Here is a 24,040-nt window from a genome sequence, read left to right on the forward strand (position 1 = left end):
TGAAGAGACGCTAATGGGATTGTATCGGAGTAAGCTCCTGATTGGTCTTTTGAGCTCGGGAAAGCTTCTTGGGACTACCGCTCTACCTGAGACTTCAAATACTATAATGAATGAGTATGGAAAGAGTGGATATCCTCACCTTGTTTTCTTCACTTTACTAAAATACTGTGTTTCTCTTCGTTTAGGTTGCTTTGGCTGTGGACTTACTGTAACCTGCCTTTATTGTGGTATGCATCTTGTATCCCTAGTCTGTCAGGATTTTATTCATGTAAGGGCATTAGATTTTTGTCAAAGACCTTTTCTACACATAATGAGATGATCATGTGGTTTTAATCTTTCAATCTGTTTATGTGTTTAATTTCACTTAATGATTTGCATAAATTGAACCATGTCTGGGATGAAGTGTGCTTAATTAGGGTGGATAATCTGTTCTGATCTGTTCTTGGATTCAGTTTGCAAGTATTTTATTGAGCATTTTTGCATCTGTGTTCATAAGGGATATTGGTCGATAGTTTTCTTTTTTTCTTCTTTTATTTTCTTTTTTTTAAAAAATTTTTGTGGGGTTTAAGTATCCGGGTATTGGTGGCTTGGTAAATAGGATCAGGTAATCTTCCTTCTGCCTCTATTTTGTGGGATAGTTTGAGGAATACTGTTCTAATCTTTGAAGGTCTGGTAGAATTCCGTGCTGAATTCATCTGACTCTGGGCATTTTTTTTTCTTTTTTTTCGGAGATGGGGACCGAACCCAGGGCCTTGCGGTTGCTAGGCAAGCGCTCTACCTCTGAGCCAAATCCCCAACCCGACTCTGCGCATTTTGGTTGGGACATTTTCACTTACTGCTTTCATTTCACTAGAGCTTATGGTTCTGTTTAAATTGATTTAACTTTGGTAGGTTGTACATATTAAAATATGTCCATTTCTTTTAGATTTTCCAGTTTGGTGACATATAAGTTTTTTATGTCCATATAAGTTTCTGAATTTCCTCAGAATCTGAAACAATGTTCCCCTTTTCATCTCTAATTAATCTGGGTCTTCTGTCCTGAAACTCACTCTGTAAGATCAGGCTGGCCCTTGAATTGAGAGATCCAACTTCCTGTCTTCTGAGTGCTAGATCAAAGGCATGCGCCATCCCCTCCCAGCTCTTTCTCTGTCTTTTAATTTGACTAACGGTTTGTCAGTCCTACTGATTTTCTCAAGAAACCAAATGTTGATTCACTGATTCTTTGTGTTGTTTTGTGTTGTTTGCTTTTTTCTATTTCATTGGTTTGGCCCTGAGTTCACTTTTTGTGTATTTGAGTGTATCTATTTGAGTGTATCTCTTGTTGTTGAAGAGCACTCAGCTGTGTTGCTAAGTTACCGATATGACCTCTGTCTCATTTTTGGTGTAGTGTTATATGAACTTGCCTCTTAGGATCACATTCACTATGTCCAGAGAGGTTTGGAATGCTGTGTTCTCATTTCATTCATTCATTTGTTGAGACAGGGTTTCTCCATGGATGTCCTGGAACTCCATATGTAGACCAGGCTGGCCTAGAGTTTAGAGAGAGCTACCTGCCTCTGCCTGTTGAATGCTGGAATTAAGGAACACACTACTATGCCTGGCCTCTCCATGTCTTATAGTCTGCCGGTGAGCATTTTGTTTGACTTCCTGCTTTATTTTGGTTTCAGTTTTCTTTCTTTCTTTTTTTTTTTCTTTTTTATTTTTTTTTCAGAGCTGGGGACCGAGCCCAGTGCCTTGCGCTTGCTAGGCAAGCGCTCTACCACTGAGCTAAATCCCCAACCCTGGTTTCAGTTTTCCTTAATGATTCTATTCTTTTTTGTTGTTGTTAAATTCAACTTTCACATCTTGAACTGTTTTGGTTCATCCAACTGTTTACCTTTTCAGAGAATCCACTAGGGATTTGTTCATACCCTCTTAAGGTTCTTGAACACATTCAAGGTTACTATTTCGAAGTCCTGTCCTGTGCTCTTCTCGAGGCCTATTGGAATAGGGTTACTGGCTTTTGGTGAAGGCATGTTGTATTGGCTATTCATGTTTCTGCTTTCAAGCTGGGATCTAGACATCTGGAGTTATGATATTTCAGGTATTTCTTGATGTCCTATATCTGGTCTGGTCTTTGTTGGATGGGTGTTCCAGTCTTTGGTTACTGTTGCCTGTCCTCCAAGTCCTTCCCCCTACTCCCCCTCCCCTGGCATCAACCAGCCTTGGCATATCAAGTTGCAGTAAGATTAGGTGCATCTTCTCCTATTGAGGCTAGAGAGGCAGCCCCATAGGAGGAAAGAGTCCCAAAGGCAGGCAGCAGAGTCAGAGAGAGCACCTACCCCTGATGTTACCAGTCCTACATGAAGACCAAGATGCATAGACCTTACATAGGTGTAGAGGGCCTAGGTCAGTCCTATGCAGGCTCCCTGGCTGGGGTTTCAGTCTCTGTGGCCCCTTGGACCCAGGTCAGTTGATTCTGCAGGTTTTTCCTGATGTCCTTGACCTTCTGCAGGATTCCCCAAGGCTGATCTTGAACTTGCAGTGATCTCCTGCCTCGGCTTTCTGAGTACTGACATTGAAGGTGTGGGCCACGTGCTCCACTAAAGCCCATTGTTTTGTATAATTACTATATGCTAATGAAAATATCTAAAAAATAAAAACCAAGCTGCAGTACTGAGTGAACAGTTTTGATACGTTGGAAATTGCTTCAGCCCAGCAGGCCTAAGGCATTTACCTCATTACACAGGCTTGGCCACCAGGTGGCTCCCGCTCCCAGCAATTTCTAGAAAGAACTAACTCTGGATGCCTTAGTTCCTACTGGGCAAGTCAGTAGAGTTCAAATAGCCCCCACTTCCCACCCTTGCTTTCTTTAACAAAAGAAATGAATCCATTGGCTAAGGGAGGAAGAAATCCAGGAAAAGGAAAGGTGTTTTGTTTTGTTTTTTAAAAGTATAGTAAGGGTTGAGCTGGAGAGATGGCTCAGTGGTTAAGAGCACTGACTGCTCTTCCAGAGGTCCTGAGTTCAATTCCCACATGGTGACTCACAACCATCTGTAATGGGATCCAATGCCCTCTTCTGGTGTGTCTGAAGACAGCTACAGTGTATTTACATATAATAAATAAATACATCTTTTTAAAAAGGGTCCAGTAAGGGCTGTGAAGATGGCTTAGTATAAGGACCTAAGTTAGGGTTTCTGCATCCATGTAAACAGCCAGGCACCAGGTAGACACAAAAGGATCCCCCAGTGTGTTGGCTGGCCAGCCTAACCAGCTGGAAGCCAGAAGCTCAGTGAAGTGTCTCAGAATCTAAATGGAGTGATTAAGGACACAAGCTGGTCCTCTGGTTTGCCTGATACTTTATTTATTTATTTATTTATTTTTTTGGTTCTTTTTTTCGGAGCTGGGGACCGAACCCAGGGCCTTGCACTTCCTAGGTAAGCGCTCTACCACTGAGCTAAATCCCCAACCCCTTGCCTGATACTTTAAATAACAGTAGATGGAGAAGAGGCCAGCGCATCTCTGTGAGATCAAGGCTAGTCTGATCCATACAACAGGTTCCCCGCCAGCCCCAGCTAGAGCTCTAATGAGACCCAAACTCAAAACAAACAAAAGCAAAGGTAGGGAGAGGGAGTGGTGGCCCAGCCGACTTAGGAGGCAGAGGTTGGCAAATCAGTGTGAGTTCAAGGCCTGCCTGATTTACATATAAATTTCAAGTCAGCCAGGGCTACGAGTGAGACCTTGTCTCAAAAACAAAACAACACACACAAACAAACAAAACACACCCCAAACAACAACAAAAAACAAAACAAGAAAACACCAAAACTACAATAATAAACCAAACACCCCCTCAAAAAAAAAACCTGAAACAATGATGAAAAAGAACAGGTGGCAAAAGGATATTTATATACAATTGAGGGTCCAGAAATAAACGCCCAAATCTATAGCCTATTTATTTATTTATTTATTTATTTATTTATTTTAGTACTTCAGATGGAGCCAGGATCCTTGAGTATGCAATATTCTGAACTGGTAAATGGATTTTCTGTTATTTTTAAATCTCTTCTTTTTGAAAAGAGAAGTTAATGGAGGTAAACATGAAGGACCTGTGTTGAAGAGGCACAAAGCCAACAATCCCTGTCAAGGACAATCTTCATGAAGCACAATGAGAACATCTTAGATCTTCCTTAGAAAAAGCAACCACCTCTCAATACAGGATCCTCACTGGGACTCCTCTCAGACATCTGTCCCATTCTGGCCCTGAGTCATGGAGATCCAGTAGTTTTGGCTCTGGAAGGCGGGGCCCCTTCCTGGACTCCAGCTGTTCATCAATGGGGTAGGTGTTGGGGTGGACCTGAGCTGGTCAGTCCTGGGGAGAGAATCTTTACAAACTGTGTGGAAGTTTCACCTGTCAATAAAAAGCCTGTGACCAATGATCTGAGGCAGGCTTAGAAGGAGAGACAGCCAGCAAAGAGAGATAGGATTCCAGGAACTAGGTGCAGAATATTTGCTCCAATGAAGGAGACAGCCTCAGGAAATTGAGGAGAGGTAACCAATCACGTCAGGGCTTAGAATAAACTCGTAATTAAATTATGAGCTAATCGGGAAACAAGCCAAAGCTTTTGGCCTAGGCATCTATTCATTAAAAAAAAAAAAAAAAAAAAGCAATCGCCAAGTCAGAACACACACCCATATTCCTGAGATTCGTTAGAGCCAAAGGCAGGGTGATCATGAGCTCGAGGTCAGCTACATGACGTGACTGGTTCAAGAAACCAACCAACCCGAAGGGAATGGCCTTAGATGCCTCTACCACTGGAAGCAGGATAACAAGAACAAAGGCCTCGGTCTGCACACTTTATTTTCTCTTGAGAATTTTATGCCCAAGCATATTTCAGTCTGGTAGGAAAAAAAAAGAATATCTTCATCATACAATTTTTTTCCAGGCACAAATCATTAAAAAAGGAAGAAGACTGGCATTTGGCAAAACTAGGATCCAGCACAGGAAGAGAGACAGGAGACCTCAGGAGATGACAGCTGTTATCAGAGTTAGGAAGCGATCTCATCCAGACCATAGAAGGATGTGGCATTTATACTCTGGAAGCAGCCTGGCCATGGGCAGATAATTTGGAGAGAATCAAACAGGAAACAAAAGAGGGAAAAGACCTCCACCCCAGTAAAAAAGGGAAAAATCTCAAGCAAACCAAACCCTCTGAAGGTTTAAAGACAGTTGTTCAAATTAAAGAAATAAGGTGTCAAGTATTAAAGAGAAACACAACCATGATGTATTATTTGGTTTAAAGACTACTTACATATGGCCTTAATGTTATATTAAAAATTCAACATCTATAAATTTTGATAGAAATGGATTGAGAAGCAGATTGGGGCAGAAAGTATGAGAAAATGATCACAATATACACTCAATAATAGAAAATATTTAAAGTAAATGGAGATAAATCATTAAAAACATGTTAAGGATCTAATGGAACCCTGGAACAAAGCTGAAGGCAAGCGTGGTTGTCTGGAGAGAAGTAGCAACAGCTGGAAAGAGACTGTGCCTAATGAACTCTCCACGAACTCACGTAGAGCTGGGTGTGACGCAACGCTTTTATTTCAGCACCCAGAAGGCTAAGGCAGGAGCAGCTCAGGAAAGGGAACAAGACAAGTTGATCTGTGCAGCCCCAATGAGATGCCCTCCACAGTCCCTTGCCTCTCAGTGCTTGGGAGTCCTAGGGGGTGTGGCTGTCGGAGGAGGTATGTCAGGAAAGGCAGGCTCTGAGGCAAGGCCATTTTGGAACGTCCTGTTTCAGGCTTGCAGTTCAAGTTGTGACTCCAGCTTCCCACTCCTGTGACCGAGGTTCCACTCCCAGGAACTTCGAGCCTTAACAAACGTTCTTCTGTAAGCTGCCTCGATCAAGGTGTTAGATCACAACAATGGAAGATAACTAAGATAGTCCGGCTACAGGATGCGGAAAGAAATCATTGCCTACCATACTAGATTAATACAGAGGATGTACGTTAAAGACCAAAATAAGGGCTGGAGAGATGGCTCAGCAGTTAAGAGCACTGACTGCTTCCAGAGGTCCTGAGTTCAAATCCCATCAACCACATAGTGGCTCATAACCATGTAATGAGATGTGATGCCCTCCTCTGGTGTGTCTGAAGACAGCTACGGTGTACTGGCGGGCTTCTGTCAGTCTCTCTGGTGTCTCCTGGTAGGACAAGCAAAACTGACTCAGAGGACGAAAGATTTACCTCGGTCCATGGATGCTGAGGTTTCTATGGTCAGCACATCCTATGTGTGGGTCTGAGGTGAGGCTGTTCACTCAGCAAAACAACTCACCTGACAACGGACAGAAAGCAGAGCTGGGAGAGGGCCAGGGCAGGGCATGCATCCCCTGGGGAGTAGCTTCCTGCTACACTTCACCTACTTTCTCCAATACCGTGAATGGATCCAGCAAGGGTTAATTCCTGGGTTAAGGTTACTCCTCACTGCACCAACAGCCTGAGGGGATGCCACACATGCAAACCCAGAGGTGTCAGTCTTCCATGGTTGTCATGACAATGCAGGTGGCTGCAGGTGTTTACCCTTGAGTTTATCACCTGCTGACAACACAGGTGGAGCTGCAGCTGTTCACCCTTGAGTTTATCACCTGCCACCTGTATTTGGATCTCAGTCCATTCAAAACCCTAAGCAGATATATTTTATCCCCATTTTACAGATGATGTTATAATATGGATCTCAGGTTGACAGACTCTCTGCCCGCTCATGTAAGAAACTTGGCTGTAGGAGAGTATGGGAAGCCCCGGCATGCTGAGTATGTAAGAGCTTACAAATTCCAATAAGACACCACCAATGAAGAGACTAGGGTTTAAAGTTTTAATAATAAATTGTGCCAGTAGAAGCTTTCAAAGGCAATGATATATCAATAAATAATAGTTAAATTGAGTTCCTGAGAAAGAACCTACCACATGAAACTATGTCAGAGCGCTGTAAATAACACGGCATTACTACAAAATAGCAAGAATACTGTAAGTCACAATACAAGCACAGCAGACCAGAACATGCCATTCATACAAATGTAAACCAGGACACGGGAATGTTTCTTAGACATAGATAAATTTGTAAGTGTTTCTGCCTAGATACATATTAAGTAACGGATACACTGTGCTAAGAACCTCAATGAAAGTATGTGGAATAGTATGACGAAAATGTGATGCATTCCATCCTTTAAAAAGCAAAAGAAATTGAATGTACTCAAATATAAATCACCTTATGTAGGAAGCGTACTAATTTGAAATAAGGAATATTTTGTGTGTTTATCTATAGTTATATACACACCTATATGTCTAAGAAAAAAAGTATGGCTTGTTTTTGTACTCCAATGTCACTTCGAAGAATCTGTTTTTCTTTTTACAAAGTTGGAAAAACGTATTGATTAAGCCACATTGAGATGTGACAGACACCTCACATATGAAAGATGCAGAGAGAACTGAGTTTCACGGGACCTCCTGGCTGTCGAGAAAGCAGGAAGGACTTACATCACCTTTTGCTGTGGGAACCCTGTATGTGACGATATGAAGTAGCAGGGTCCCAGCTCTAGCTGTCTACACACCAAGCCTGACAGCGTACTGGACTAGAGAAATGGACAAAACGCTCTAATTACGTCCAATGTTTTGGCATAGCTGATTTAATCCCTTTTGATGTGTTTTATATATGACAAACGTTTACATTTGCCTCCCAAAGAACCCAGTCATATTCAAGACACACACATTAAAAAAAAAGTCACACTTCAGTTATACATATGCACTTCTTTAACAATAAGGGCTACAATCATCACCCACACAATACATTATCTGCACACTGTCTAGAATACCTCATTTAAAAAACGTATTCACAGGACCTGCTGTGAATGGCAAGATACGGTAACTTTAGACTAGGAAGCTCTGCTCATGCAGTACTCTCTCTCCACACCAGACACCGGAGTCACACCCACCGTCTCTGCGCTCACTCTCTAGGAACTCTAATATGCAAAGAAAAAACACACAAAAGCAGCTTTTTAACATTACATCACAATTTGAAATGTGGGAAAATGCAAAACAAAGCCACTGTGTAGATAGACGGTCCTCCTGACTTGGAGCAGAGCCCGGCCTCATTCTCTCTTATTGCACAGACTTCTCACCACGCGGTCTTCAGGGCTTCCTTTCCTAATGTGGACAAGTGCTATCAGATACGACACAACGGGAGTAACAGCAGCATGGTTTGTCAGTCAGTCCTTATAATTTAGTAAGAAAAAATGGGTGTCCATAAAATAAGTGCTCTTTCCATACTGTACTAAATTTTTAAAAATATTGTTTTAACGCAGTGAAAGTCCTCAAAGGGATAATTCGATGTCATGGTGACCCTTCCTGTTGCCCATTAACCAGAGCTAAAAATGAAGGATTTCTAAGCTTCAGTTTGTCTTTTGAAAAACATCTGGTTTGGGGTTTCCTCAAGTTGTGATCAACTGAGGCCACGGGCCCCTTACACATACACTGGCTGGCAGCCCTCGACCGCACCTCCTAACTCTGCATCCCCTGGGTCTGCACTCTCAGCCGGCTCTGAGGGCTTCGGGCACCGGAAGGGATAGCCATTGTCGTCGAAGAACCTGCGGAAGGTGAACTCATAGAAGGCGTGCTCTGGGTGCTTGCTGTTGGGGGACGCCAGCGTGTCCCAGGCCTTGGCACTTTCTCCGCTGGCCTCGTGCCAGGGGCTTTCTTCATCCACTGGGTCAAAATTGGAGGTGTCCATGGGGTGGCTGATGGTGGGGACGTAGGGTGCAGGCTGTTTCCGGATGTCACGGGAAAAGTCGATGGTGCTGAAGAACGGGTGTGCCTTGAGGTCATCTGCCCCGTCCCTGCCCAGGCGGCAGTCAGCCGCGCAGCACAGCTTGGTGATGAGGTCTCGGGCCTCAGCACTGAGTTTCACCTGCGTAGGGATGTGCAGCGTGTTCTCCCAGTTGATCACCTGTGGGTAGCAGAGCCGTTGTTAGAGCTCAGGCTACCTATGCTTCCTAGGCCTTGAGCCTGCACAGCTCCCACCTCACACACAAGCAAGTTCGAGCCTCTCACATCTTCAGCTAAGGCAGTGGGATTTTGTTGGGCCACCACAGAGCTCAATTTGTTATTTACTGAGGCTAGAGGGTAGCCTTGGAATTTTTCTTTTCTTTGAGGTAAATGAACTCATCTGGGAGGTTATTAAACTATCTGCCATGAAGCCATGTGAAGAAAACCTAAGGTTGTCTGTGTTGTCAGGCTTAGGCCTTCGTGGAACCAGATAGTAGAATGTCTGCTGACTGAGGGTCGGATCTACAGTAAATGTTTTAGTGGGGAAACTATAAAATGTAACCTAGGTCTTCCTGATACCAAGACAGCAGCAGGGAAGAAAGAGTACGTTGGATTTCATGAAAATTATAAACTGTTATGCCGTGTATGGTGGTCCACATCTAGAACCCTGAGCACTTCAGAAGCGGGATAGGCAAGTCACAAGCCACAAGGCCAGTCTGGTCTACCTGTGAGTTCCAGGTCAGTTAGGAGTACACTACTGGGACTTCACTAACTCAAGTTACTAAGAACGAAAATGCTACCCATAAAATAGACTGCCTGCCAAGCACACGCCTGTAAAGGACTTAACATCTAGAATGCACAAAGAACGCCAACAATGCTCTGAATTTTGAAAAGCACAGTGAGTGAGCACAGGGACACATGCTCAGTGGCGCCGATGATCACTGATGAAAGGTGCAATGACACCCACCCCACCCCACCCATGAGGATAACAGCTATTCCAAAAAGTGGGTAGGGCTGGGAATGATAACGCGCATCTCAAACCCCAGCACTCAGGAGGCCGAGGCACATGCACACTAGTAAGCGGTGGCAAAGCCAAGGATAAAATGGAGCCTGCGTACCCCAGCAGAGTGAATGGTTCAAATGTGCACTCTCAGGACTGGGGAGACTGAGGCAGCAGGAAGTCTCAAGTCTGAAGCTACACTGGTTATAGATGGTGAGTCTCTCAGGAAAAAAAAAAGCAGGAAGACTGAGAAGATACATTATATAAAATCATGTGGTTTTTGTTAACAGTTTGGCAGTTCTAAGAGGGACACAGAATCTTTTCTGTGTATAAATCCAGGATGACTGTGAGGAGAGCTTGGAACAGAGGCTTAGGCCTGTGTGCACAGCAGCGTTACTCATAGTAGCCAAAGGGCAGGAGACACCCAGACACCCACTAACCAATGAATGGATAATCAAAGCAAGGGGCACATATTAAAAAGCTGCAGTTCAGGCTTACGAGGAAGGAAATCCACACACACAAGCAGGATGAACCTCGAGGACAGCATGCTAAGTGAAAGACGGCAGGTAAGACAGAAAAGAGCACAAGTCCACATCTGGGAGGCGCCCAGTCAACTTCTGAGGCAGGGTACAAGCAGCTGGGGAGAGGGATGGAGCGGCTGTTCACTTGTACGAAGTTTCTATGTGAGATGAAAACATCTAGAAATGGTTTGTACAGCCCCATGTGAACACACTTAAGGCCAACAGATCACACACTTCAAAATAGTTGCATGTAACTTCATGTCATATCTATTTTACCACAATAAAAAATAAACTGGCTTACTATCATCAGGCAAATTAGTGAGCAGCTCAGCAACTTAACTAGTAAGCAGAAAATAATGCAGAACCAATTGTATCGTTCAGTTGATCTGAGTTTTACTCAGTTTCTTTTCTCCCCACCCCAAGACAAGACAGTGTTTCTGGGTAGCCCTGGCCATCCTAGAACTTACTCTGTAGACCAGGGTGGCCTCGAACTTAGAGATCCATCTGCCTCTACTTCCTAAGTGCTGTGATTAAAGACATGCATCACCCCCACCCAGTTGATTTAAAAGTTTCTGGGGTTGGGGATTTAGCTCAGTGGTAGAGCGCTTGCCTAGGAAGCGCAAGGCCCTGGGTTCGGTCCCCAGCTCCGAAAAAAAAAAAAAAAAAAAAGTTTCTTATGCTCCACCATAGATATATCTGGATTAAAAAACAAAACCAAAAAACCTCCCTAGAATTGTGGTTCTGTAAATCTGCTGACCAAAGAGTTCAGATTTTCAGCTTACCTCCGAGTAAGGATTAACTCATCTGGAAAGCAAGTGGTGTGACTCTAAAATGAGCTACTGTTTTCAGTGAGTATAGGGGATACACACATCTTGCCTGACCACCTGGCTGGTCCTTACAGCCAGTGACAAGGCATCTGAATAAGCACCAGGCCATAGGGGTGACTTCTCTGCAGGGGCTGACGGCAGCTGCCACTGCATCTCACTGTGCTACTCGCTTGGAAACAACAAGAGGGCAAAGAGATAGCTATGGGTTATATAAAATTACAGGTGCACAAATGCATCAAAACTCATGGCTAGCTTTGTTTTATTATCAAAAATTTAGAAGTATAGTAAAAATAAGAGGTCCTCTCTTTGGATTCTTTGGAAACCCCCACTATAAATATCAGCCATTTCTAGTCTACATGGAGTAAGAGGTCCAAAACTGTCCGAGGGCTCGGCAAGGCACGCTGCATCATACACACACACACATAACATAATGACATGTTAGAAAGCTTACCTTCAGCTGGGTTTCTGTGGGGGTGGGCGCCAAGAAAGGTGGCTGCCCAACCAGCATCTCAAAAAGAATCACACCGACACTCCACCAGTCACAGAGCTGTGTGTACCCTGGAAGACAGCATCCTCAGTCACTCATACAGGCTCCCTCAGGCTCTGGGTGTCTAGGCTGAGGAGGACGGAGTGAGAAGGCTCAGAGGTACCTCTGTGCTACTAAAAGCAAGTCCTCAGGCAAAGGGCTCAGACTGGCAGCTACAATGGGCTCAAGGGAGGTGCTAATAGATATCACAGGCCATAGACAGTTGGGTTTTCTCACTTGTAATCAGGTCTTCATGAACACAGGACACGTTTATAGTAAGAAGACTCAGTATTAGTGTTTCATGTGACTGAGTAGGCATGCGTGCTACGGCATATGCTGGGGGGTCAAAGGACAGTTTCTGGGAGTTGTTACTTCCTTCCACCATATGGATCTCAGGGACTGACCTCAGGCTGCGCAATTCTCTACTCACTGGTTGTGTGTCAGGGAAGTTTATAAATCAGTTTAAAATGATGTTGAAGAACATGGAGACTAGGTAAAGACTGTCTCAAAAACAAAACCAACAAAAAAGTAGGCAGCCACCATGGCAGTGGACAACTGAACAGCTCACCAAGTGTCCTCCCAGAGCTCCCACCTGTGGCACTCAGGCTGACCGAGGGAGGCCGTGGAGAAGGGGCATTTATCTTTGAGGCTCTCCACGTCTCAGCCACTTGTGAGTAAACTCTAGAACAGGAGCATCAGGTTAAAGCTTTGGGCTCTGTCTTCATCAGGCCTCCTAGCACTGACGCCTGCAGACTAACCCCAGCCCTGGTTCCCACGCAACTCCTGGGCACCAGAATCAGCATGCATTAGCTCTCAGGAGACACCTCTGTGCATATGCTGAGAGGATCAATAGCCTACATCAGACACTGCGCTGATGGAGAGCCTGAACCGGGCTGGACTGGTCTGAAGTACAATATGAACCAAAAGACAGTCTGTGTCTGGATTAACCACACAGTCAAGCCGACATCCATTGTCACTACAGACCAGAGGTCCCCTTGGGGTTCCTCCAATTCTGAAGCAGATAGTATGTCCTGACCATCTATCCAGGAAACCAATTTCACCAACAAGTAGTAATCTGATCCCCATTAAGGTTTTGAGCCGGACAAGAATTTGTGTGTCAGACAGGGAGTAGCCCAGCCTGGACAAGAGAGAGGAAAGCAGAGCTTGGAAATGATGGGCGTTGAGAATGATGGGAAGGCAGTGGCTCTAGAGCCCCAAACAGTTCCATCAGTTCACCCTGCATTTTTTAAAGTTAATTAATTTATTTTTATGTATATGGGTGTTTTACCTGCATGTTTGTGTGTGCATCATGTGCATGCAGTGCCTGTCGAGGCCAGAAGAAGGCACTGTATCCCCCTGGACCTGGAGTTAAGCCAGTTAGTTTGAGTCTCATTCCCTTGGATCTGAGGTAAAAAGCCCACAACCCAAGGACCCAGGGTAGAGGGTGAGGGAATACTGGCTTAATCATAGTGAAGCAAAGGCCCTTCCAGATCAGAAGGAAGATGATGGAGCCTCATTGCTAGGGAAACCATTAAGCTCACAGGCTTAGGTAGGTGTAAGCATGTAATAAGAATACACGTGGAATTACAAAAATGAGCTGAGAAGGGCATGGGCTGCATACCTTTGCGAAGAAGCACCTCAGGAGCAATGTAATTTGGTGTCCCAACCAGAGAATGTGCCAGGCACCTCTGGTGCTGCTTCTGTGCTCTCTGCTCCAGGGTCTTCAACCTGTCTCCACAACGACAGTTGGAAACGTCGTCCCAGAGGTCACCAGGCTCCATGCTGTCCTGTCTGATGTGGTTCCCTTTATGGAGGAAGGTGAAGTGACAGAAAAGAATGTAAGCTTTAATATTCAACAATGCAGCAAATCCACAATTCTGGTCAATTCCTCTCAGCACAAATTCCTCTCCACAGATGAACCCAGGACCTTCTACATGCCAGTCAGGTACCTTTTACTGAGCAGCAATTCCAGGACTCTTGATTAACAAAGCCTTTAGTGGTCAAGAAAGTACTGTAAAAAGAAAATGCCCTCGGTCCCCAGCTCCAGAAAAAAAAAAAAAAAAAAAAAGAAAACGCCCTCACACATGTCCTGCCACACTCCTTACGACGAAAGTTTGCTACACCAAATTACAGTGACAGCAACAGGTCGTTTTGAAATGAGAAGGAGCCATGAGGACTAAACAGCTGCCTAGAGTGGCTATTCTGTGTGTGTGTGTGTGTGTGTGTGTGTGTGTGTGTGTGTGTGTGTGTGTGTGTAGGAGGTGCACACAGTAGGCCTGAAGCAGTACCTTTCTGGTAGTACTTGGAATTGTGAGTCCACCTGAATCCAGTGCAGAGGCCAAAATCGGTCAGCTTAATATGACCATCCAGGTCAATCAAGATGTTGTCAGGCTTGATGTCCCTGTGGATGAAGCCCATCTTGTGCACACTCTCAATGGCCAGAGTCAGCTCTGCGATGTAGAAGCGGGCGAGGTGTTCAGGGAAGACCTCCATCCGGATCAGCAGGCTCATCATGTCCCCACCAGGTATGTAGTCCATCACAAAGTACAGGCTGTCCTTGTCCTGGAAGGAATAGTAGAGTTTGACCACCCACTCATTGTCTGCTTCAGCCAGGATGTCCCTCTCAGCCTTGACATGGGCCACTTGGTTCCGGTTCAGGACATCTTTTTTCCTCAGCGTCTTCATGGCATACAGAGCGTGAGTATCCACCTTACAGGCAAGGCACACTTCTCCAAAGGCACCAATGCCCAGAGTTTTGATTTTCACAAACATGGACTTGTCCATCTTGGCCCTCTTGAGTCTGTTGTAGTTCGACTCCTTCTGGTAGAGGATCTTCCTCATCTGCTCCTGCTCAGTCTCGCACAGTCCAGCCTGCACACAGGGAAATCAAGAAGTCACGTCATATGGACCCACGGCAGCCAAGTGTAGGGCAGGGAGGACTCTTCAGACTAGGTCTACCAGACAACACAGGAGACAGCAGCCAGCCGCCATCTCTACATATGGAGGCGGACATACATCTGCCCCTATCCGTAGCATTCATCCCCACACGTGCAAATATGGAACCCAAAGAAAAGTCTTTGTCTGGGTGAGTTACATTGTAAAAACCAAGGAAATCCACTGGTACTTCAAAAATAAAAATGTCCTGTGGAAACATTCCTAGAATCCTTACTCTAGTTAGTATTTCAGGAGTTCAGAGAAAATGGGAGAATAGAAACCAAGCAATGACTGGAACAACAGAGAATGAGAACGCAAACTTAAACCTTAGAATCTGAAGTGACTAATTTATGTGCTGTAAATATACTAGAAGATAAATTTAGAAGACTTCACAGTGTCAGTCACATGTTTACCATGTACCGGGGCTGCAGAGATGGCTGTGGTGAGGAGCACGGGCTGCGCTTCTCCTTCACAGAATCTATTTCCATCCTCAGAAGCCGCCTGTGACTCCAGCTCCAATGACCCCCTCCAGCCTTCACAGACAGTGTGCAGACAGACATGCAGACAAAACACTCACACACATAAAAGAGAAACAGCATGCATACACACACACACACACACACACACACACACACACACACACACACAGAGTAAGGAGCAAAAAAACAAAACAAAACAAAATCAACATAGAACTCCATCCTGAACTCGTTTCTGGGAATCCTCCCAACCTGGCACTGGAAGCTGGGGCAGGGCTGGGAGACCCAGCTCAGTGCAGGCAATGCAAGACACTGGCTCAAAGAAACATCATGTTCTAATGTGGATTAGTGAACCAATAATACTGGATTTTTCACTAAAATGTCTAATTAAGAAAGCTTTCTTCATCCTTTTAAAATGTTAACACAAGGTAATCCTTGATTTCCCTGGTGTGTTCTCTTCAGAGTAAAGACACAGCACACCAACCAATGTGCTGATTCCTTGTTAGCCAGGGTCCTCAGAGTCTTCTGTGGTTGGGAAGGAGAAGGGAGCCACACACTGAGGCTTCTCCAAGTGTCTGCCTCATACCCAGGCCTATGAGATGAGATGGGCATGTGATGAAGGTGTGTGGCTGCTACGGTGGGGAGGGGAGCAGTGAACACAGTAGGAAGGAAGTGAGACATTACTTTGGCCATTTCCTGCTCCAGCTGTAGCCTCCGGCTGACCTTCTGCTGGTAGGTTTTGATGACATTCTCCACATGTTGTTCCATGAAGAATTTGAAGGCATATGGGGAGTAACTCTTGATTCGAGACTCTCTCTTCTCTTCATCCCTGCTATTCTTGCGGACAGGCACTGGGGAGGTCTGGATCTGCTTTTTGTCCCTGCCAGCTTTGTCCCCCTTAGCACCCTTGTGGCCCTTGTCATTCCTGTCTTGCTCGGTGCCCCCGCGCAGACTCTGCTCCACACCGGTGCACAGGCGGTCCAGACCAGCGCTGTACTGCTCAGACTTACTGGGCAGCAGCAAGTGCTTTGGGTAAGGAGGCGGTGGGCACCTGCGCTCGGAGCCCCCGAAGTCCATATCCAGCGGGGGTGGGCCTGCACTGCCCTCCTTGCTCTCCAGGCCCTCGGCGGCTGCAGGTGCTGTGGGGGCAGGCACCCAGGCGGGGTGCGAGGGCCCCACGGCTGTCTGAGGCTCGGGCCGCAGCACGCGCACGCTCTTCACAGGGTGAAGGATGTGTGCAGCCGTCACAGCAGTGACTGTGTTGGGGGCGGGCAGTGAGGGCTCAGGTTGTGGGCTGCTGAAGGAGTTGGTCCTGCTGGGCCCAGCCCGGAAGGCCACATGCGGCCGGGAGGCCTCTAGACTCTGCTTCTGCAGCGAGTCACGGCGTGCCAGTGGAGCTGCGGGCCAGGGCACGGGAGAGCCCAGCTCGTACAAGTCATTATTGAGGCTGTTCCTGGACGGTGCCAGAACGGCCTGCGTAGAGCTGTCCCCAGTGAACGTGGGGCCCCGGGTGCCCAACACATGTAAGGGGTGGGCCCCAGGTACTGCAGCCGCTGGCTTGTGGTGCGAGGTGGTGTACAGACCAGCATGGGCAGGGAAGGTGAGGCTGGCAGGAGGGCCACCCTGGGCCTTGGCCAGGCTGGAATAGGTGTCTGGTGGCGTCTTGCTCTGGAAGGAGGGGCTGCGCTGAACCCCATACCCAGGCTGCTCTGACAGTAGATGAGCACGACCATAGTGTGCGCCTGGGAAGTGTGTGCCCGCATCCACTGCAGTGCTGTAGCCTTTGGGGGGATGCTGGTGAGCCGGGGCGCCGTGGACGCTGGCCCCGGGGAAGAGGAAGTCTAAATATTGCCGTGGCATCTCCTCCAGGGCAGCGGGGCCCTCATAGTTTGCACCGCCCAACTGGTGGTGGGATGGGAATGCTTCCCCTGTGCCCTCAAAGCTGGGTCGTCGAGTCACTGCAGTGGGCACCAGGCCCTTTCCTAGAGAGGAGAGGAGGAGGAGAAGTCAGCTTCCGAGCACATGGTGGGCTGCTACTCGCAGGGTGGGCCTCAGCCTAGCCTTATCTTTGGGGTTGGGCAAATGTGTAAGGTCTACTCAAGATTCCTGACAGGATGTGTCCTGCCCCAGCAGAAACTGGTCACACTAAAGTGGCACGCAAGGTAGGGGGAAAAGGCTCGCGGGGCTAAAGGTCAAAGAGCATATGGGAAGGTTATGGGCCAGAGGGGGTCCAGTGCCTTAGGTGACGCAACACCTAAGGTCAGTCAGCCTCTGCCATGCTAGGGACTACCTGGACAGACAGACTACACTGTGCTCTCCGTGGCGTGTGGTTATTTGGGAGGGGCCACGTTGACGTACTGCCATGGTGGAAAAGTCTACTGTTCCTAACAGAGGGCAGAACTGTACCCACCATCCAAACATTCATTCTCCTTTCACCTATTTTCCAAATTAAAATTCTGTTGGGTTTCTGTCTTTATTAAGGACCAACAAAGTGATAAATACCCAACATTACTAAGAACAAAACCACGGAGATGAGATGGAGAATGGCTCGGGAAGTTGAATTTGGTTCCCAGCAGCCATGTCAGGTGGCTCCCAACTGCCTGTGACTGCAGCTTTAGGGGATTCACTGCAATCAAGTGTATCGTTCCCATTAAAAGTAAAATACATTTTTTTTTTTAATGGAGTGTGCTGGATGTCTCTACAGTTTTGTTCAGATGACTGCAGAACCTGGAAAAGCTGTTGCTGCTGTTGATGCATAACACACTGCTATTATTGGTCTTTTTATATAAATATAAATATATATATACAGATATATAATTTGAATTTTTTGAAACTTTAGCTGTGCTGTCAACTTTGGAAAAAAGTATCCCCGTTTACTGTGTTGAGTTGGCACTGTACAGAAATTAACAGCCATATTGGTCTAGAAATGTTGAACTTAAGTTTTTTCCATTTGTACAGGGGTAACACACTGTATTAAATATGTAAGGTCTTATCTACGTGGGTTTGATTACAAAAACTAATAAAATATTCTCTAAATTCAAAAAAAAATAAATAGCATAAATCAAATGAAAAAAAAAAAAGTAAAATACAAGTCATCTTAAGATTCCTTTAAAAAAGTAAACTCACAAAGAGTCCCTCTCTTAACCAAGGCCGAGGCACAGATGGCTGCTGCGTCCTTACTCCTGACTTCTCCATTTTGAAGCTCTCTCCTCGTGTAAAGTAGATGTCTGAGAAGGACAAAGGCTCCTTTCTTTCATCTCCTACACAGACTCCTCTGCTCTGCCTGATCTGAAGTCCAAAGGTGGCGTCTTATCCACTGAAGGGAACAGCCCACACCACCCCTAACACACACCTGGCAGGAAGAACCCAGCAGCCTTGGCACTGAGCAGGAATTTCAGCTGATGGAGGGCTTTGTGCGGCCTGGACTGAGCAAACGTCACTAGCACAACAACCAAAAGCAAGTAGGAAGGCAGTGGCTACACAGCGGGGCTGTTCCCTGCAGCGCCATTCTCTAGGGCAGACTCCAGAACCCGGTGAGGCACCCTACCGGTGTGCATCCCTACCACAATGCAAACACTTGGGAAGCCTTGTGCTGTCCTCATTCACCAAGGGAAGACTGTCACACCCCAGGAGCCACAGACTATCTACTCCTTCTCTGGAGAGGACCACAGCCAAAGCAGTCAGGAAGGTATCCCTTATCCCTTCAGCTGCCTGCTACTGAATGTGAGAAAAAAAGGTGATTTGGGAATTGGTAAGTCTCTCTTTTCAAAGACCCTTCCTAAGCCCAAAAAAGGTTTTAAAAACTTGAACTCTTAACTCTTTTTTTCCCCTGAAAGATGAAAAACTTCAGCAGACACATGAACTCTCTAGACAGTAACACAGGCTGCTGTAAAGGGAGGTCAGGGTCATGTGAGCACCTAGGTTAAATCCCAGGGTTGACTAGGTCTGGTTCTCTGTGTAGGCCTCCAGCTCTCAGACAAACCATTTCCTGTGGCACAGTCAGCCTCACCTGGGGAGGTCTGCTTGATGACTCGCACAATTTGCTCATTCCTGGGGTCCAAGTAGCCCATCTTACTGATGTACTCCAAGGCGGCTTCAATACTCCTACTGCCTGTCTGCTTGAGCGCTCTGCCAGCCATCTCCTAAGAAGGAAGCAAGACATGTCACCACTGTCATTGCCATAATCGTCGTCGTCGTCGTCATCTTTACTACCACAAAACCAGCTGTGCCTCCTTTGTGGCTGCAGATGGCCACTGTGATCATCTGCACATAGTATACCATGGAACTTGACACAAGAGCTTGTGTCAAGAACGTGCAGGGTCGGGTTGGGGATTTAGCTCAGTGGTAGAGCACTTGCCTAGCAAGCGCAAGGCCCTGGGTTCCATCCTCAGCTCCGAAAAAAAAGGAAAAAAAAAAAAAAAAAAGAATGTGTGGGGTCTCTGATGGTTGGTCTGAAAGAGACTCAGGATCTTTAAAGAACATTAATGATGGGGCTGAGGAGACGGCACAGCAGTTAAGAGCACTGACTGCTCTTCCAGAGGTCCTGAGTTCAATTCTCAGCACCTACATGGTGGCTCACAACCATCTGTAATGGGATCTGATGCCCTCTTCAGGCCTGCAGGTGAACATGCAGACAGAGCACTCATAGGGAGGGAGGGAGGGAGGGAGGGAGGGAGGGAGGGAGGGAGGGAGGGAGGGAGGAACTAACTTTAGTGACTGGATTGCTGGACCCAGAATGAACCTAAGGCAGACATGTTACCTTAAAGAAGTATGGCCGTAGGAAACTGGTCTTGCTCCCAGCTCATCTCTATGCTAGCTCTAGGGTCAGTTGAAAGCATGGATGTGTGCTGGAAGCAACTGCTGAAGTAACTTATGAAACGTTTAGTGAACGCCTCCCATTGACAATGTCCTCTGCTCTCTACAACAGTTAAGGAGTTGCCCAAGACAAACTTCATGAAGCCCCTAGAGCTCTGTCCACATCTGCACAGCTCTGTCCCTTAAAAGTGACAGAACTGTGAGCTGAAGAGATGGCTGCCTTCTACCCAAGGGTAAAGCATGGCATAGATCCTTTCAAGGACAGATGTATTTGGAAAAGGTGGAGAAAGTTACTCAGAGCTGTAGGGCACACCAGGAGGGTGGTGGCAACACCCAGGGGCATGTGATGGGACAGGGAACCCCCATCTAGGGCTGGGCTATGGCTGCCTTTGCCTGTTTGCAATACCAAGGGAACTTCCAAGCATAGATGCACATAGTGTGAAGATGAAGCTGGGGGCAAGAGTGGGGTGCAGAGCTCAGGCCATCTGAGGTAGAGATGTAGAGTGGGGTGCAGAGCTCAGGCCATCTGAGGTAGGGATGTAGAGTGGGGTGCAGAGCTCAGGCCATCTGAGGTAGAGATGTAGAGTGGGGTGCAGAGCTCAGGCCATCTGAGGTAGGGATGTAGAGTGGGGTGCAGAGCTCAGGCCATCTGAGGTAGAGATGTAGAGTGGGGTGCAGAGCTCAGGCCATCTGAGGTAGGGATGTAGAGTGGGGTGCAGAGCTCAGGCCATCTGAGGTAGAGATGTAGAGTGGGGTGCAGAGCTCAGGCCATCTGAGGTAGAGATGTAGAGTGGGGTGCAGAGCTCAGGCTCTGAGGTAGAGATGTAGAGTGGGGTGCAGAGCTCAGACCGTCTGAGGTAGAGATGTAGAGTGGGGTGCAGAGCTCAGGCTCTGAGATAGAGATGTAGAGTGGGGTGCAGAGCTCAGGCTCTGAGGTAGAGATATAGAGTGGGGTGCAGAGCTCAGGCCGTCTGAGGTAGAGATGTAGAGTGGGGTGCAGAGCTCAGGCTCTGAGGTAGAGATGTAGGAAGCAGAAGGTTGGGCCAGGGGGCCAAGCATCTGATTCTCTAGGACTGGGAAGAAGTCAGTGAGAGGGGGCAGATTTGGTGAGAATGGTAGGCAATAGGGGCACAGAGGGCTGGTTAGTAGTAGGTAGTCCAGCTGCAGAGCAGTATTCTGGAGAAAGAGCACTACCCTCGATGTTCCTGGCCAGGCCTGGTGACGCCTGGCCATTTATCCTAGTCTACTTCCTTAAGACTGGGAGAAACCAGCTGGGCATGGTAGGGCACTCCTTTAATCCCAGCACTTGGGAGGCAGAGGCAGGTGGATCTCTTTGAGTTTCAGGCCAGTCAGGGCTACACAGAGAAACCCTGTTTGGTGGGGGAGGGAGACCTGTGAGAAATCTGGCAGAGTCTGAAGCCCCATATCCATCCCAGCTTCATCCACCCACTTCATAGTACCTAGAACTAACCATCAATCATCTATCATTAAATCATGTTCTATGTTCCTGGCTGTTTGACAGCCAAGTGACAGGGCACACCGTAAAGTCACGGCCAGATCTGGGAGTTAACAAGATGGCAGGGTCAAAGGATGCAGGATGAACAGACAGAGGTCTGAGGTGCCACTACAAAGAGGAGGAGCAGACCTGAGAGCTGAAGTGCAGGCTGGGAAAGGGTGGTGGGGATTACACGAGGCAGCACCTTGCTTGACAGAAGGACCAATGTTCACCACCTGGAACTGCCAGGTAGGAAGACAGCGGAGCTCAGACATGAAGCACTTTCCACCTCACCTGCAGTCCGGTGATGAAACTCACCTTCCCTACTTCACAGCTAAGCTATGTGATGAGGTCATGTCTACACTCGCTCAAGACCGCATCTCAGCTCGCCACCTGGAGTCTTTTGTTCCCATTAAAAATGTGCCAAGTGGAGCTGCCCCTAACCACAGGCCATTTGGCACTAACAGCCCAGCTGCTCTTTGTGTGAACTGGCTGTCTCTTTAGGGTAAGATATGAAGCCAAACTCCCCACTGACTTCAAGATACAGATCAAGATACCCGTGCTTCCGGTCTAGGGACTTAGCCAGGAGGAGTCTACTGAAACCTCAGGTGAAGACTTGGAATGGCAGGCATGTTTTAAATCACAAGACCAAGAGACATTCATGAACCAGCATGCTTATAAATAAACCCCCAGTTCTGTCCTCTGTAATGTGTCACACGTCACTACATGGTTAGCAAGCCTGTAGTCTCTAAACACTAACTCTCTCTCATATATGCTCCTGCACATATCCAAACACTTAGGCTTTTGAGTGCTGGGCTGGGACTCAGGCCCTCACACATGCTGGCAATGCTCTACTACTAATCTTCACCCCCAGCCCCTTCAGGTCTTTAGTTAAGAGTTAAAGGAAGTCCAGAGTCTGTTTCTAAGTCTACCAGGAGCAGGGATCTCAGTGTCAAGGACAATACATGTAGAGTTACAATGGGGGCATGGCAGGAGGTTGCCTGAGGACTGAGTGTGGCCTCTCCCCTTCCTTTCTCAAAACATTGAGTCAGTGTGGAGTCCTGATCTAGAACTGTCTGACCAATCCAGAAGATAGTGCACTGAGCTAGCTAGATGGGCAAGCTACTCAGTGCGTGTGTTTGCACACACACTACTCAGTGCGTGTGTTTGCACACACACTCTACTGCTGCCTGGCATCTGTGCAGCTTTCTCAAACCTCCTACCTGCTCTGCGCATGTCTACTCATCTGAGGAATGAGGTTACCTAGGGCTGCTCTGGGATTGAGTGGGCCACTGGTATCTTTGTGTCCCAGGACCATTTCAACATCAGCTGCTATACTTCTCAGAAGCAACTTACGTGTCTTTGGCAGAAAATATAAAGATGACAGTTGTAGAATTTATGCACATTTGGTATCAAATACCTCTAATACTTCATACTTTATCCTTTAAACCATAATTACATAAACACTGTGTTGCACTCCCCTCATCAGGCCGGAACAGCTATCTCTGGTTTTCTCGGGGTTACCTCAAGCCCAGACTAGGCTTATGGAGATGGCAAACCCTTCCCCCTGGATCCGCAAGTGGATACTGATAATGTGTACAGAGAATTTTGACCAAAGCTGCTCCTATCCCCATGAAGACTGCCTGAACACTGCTCCCCTACAGAGTTGGCTCCTACTGATATTAGCTAAACCTTGCTGTGCACCAGGTCCTAGGCACGGGGCTCAGCTGCCCTCTGGATACTCAAGACTGCTCTCTCTGCATCTGAGGGAAACTTCTCTGCTGCAGCTGCGTCATCACTCACATCTGCTCTGTCCAAGCTTAGCTCAGGCTGGGAGACTCTACCTGTCAGCCTGCCTACCCACAGGACAGGAACCAACCAACTACAGGCTCCCATCAGTGACCTTATTCTTCCTCTGCAGCTCACTTCTCCACACTTTCTCTGTGTGCACAAGTTAAGGCCCATGGGGCTGCTGTGGGAGCAAATCTCTTCTTACAGGTTCACCCAGCTCAGAGGCAAGCAGGACCTGAGCTTACAGTTGCTATAAAGTTTATACTTTCTATGGTTTTACAAGCATCCCTTGTGACTGTGAGTTATTTAAATTCAGTGACAATTTATTATGTATGAAGGAAAGAATTTCCTATGCAGATCCTCTCCCACCCTTCCTGGTGAGGAAGCATTTTTCAAACATTAGCAAAGCCATATCCCATGCTCTAACATTCCAACTCTGAGGTTTGGCTGAAAAGCTAGGAATGGAGTGCTCGGGACTTGCTAGGTCTTTCAGTGCCTGCATCAGTCTGTGGCTGCCACGGTCAATGGGTTTCTCACACAACTTGTGATTTTACTCCAAGGGTGGGAGCGATTGGCTGAAGGGGCTGGGTCTGCAGACCATGGTGACTGTTGTTTCGAAGCCTAAGATTTCATTTCTTGGAGAGAACAAAGAAAGGGAAGAAGCATGTGGCTCCCCAGGCTGGGGAGGAGTAGAGGGATGCCAGAGAGGCTTAAGTAGTGGCCAAGGCCTCCTGCTCCACCCGCTGTCCTTCTCAGGCTGACTGCTGCCTTTCTTGAAGTTGCTTCCAGGAACCTTCTGGAAGCACAGGGAGAGTGTTTCAGAGCCTCCCACTGACAATTCAGTTCTACCCAG

At 47.0% G+C, this 24,040-nt stretch overlaps 1 protein-coding gene across 2 annotated transcripts in view; it reads right to left on the bottom strand.

The window, feature by feature from the left end:
- Window positions 1-6,833: 6,833 nt before the first annotated feature.
- The window catches only part of Lats2 (large tumor suppressor kinase 2), a 51,594-nt gene continuing 34,387 nt past the window's right edge, over window positions 6,834-24,040 (bottom strand). Inside the window, exons 2-7 of one of the 2 annotated variants that reach the window (NM_001107267.1) lie at window positions 19,096-19,228; window positions 15,771-17,068; window positions 13,965-14,547; window positions 13,298-13,480; window positions 11,602-11,708; window positions 6,834-8,983 (exon numbers count right to left, since the gene is read on the bottom strand). In NM_001107267.1, the coding sequence (NP_001100737.1) occupies window positions 8,501-8,983; window positions 11,602-11,708; window positions 13,298-13,480; window positions 13,965-14,547; window positions 15,771-17,068; window positions 19,096-19,228 (2,787 nt within the window). In that variant the 3' untranslated portion in view covers window positions 6,834-8,500. The remainder of the gene's footprint in view (window positions 8,984-11,601; window positions 11,709-13,297; window positions 13,481-13,964; window positions 14,548-15,770; window positions 17,069-19,095; window positions 19,229-24,040) is intronic. The other variant, XM_008770748.4, reaches the window with a different exon arrangement.

This window comes from Rattus norvegicus, chromosome 15 (genome assembly GCF_036323735.1).
Source record: "Rattus norvegicus strain BN/NHsdMcwi chromosome 15, GRCr8, whole genome shotgun sequence".
NCBI lineage: Eukaryota > Metazoa > Chordata > Mammalia > Rodentia > Muridae > Rattus > Rattus norvegicus.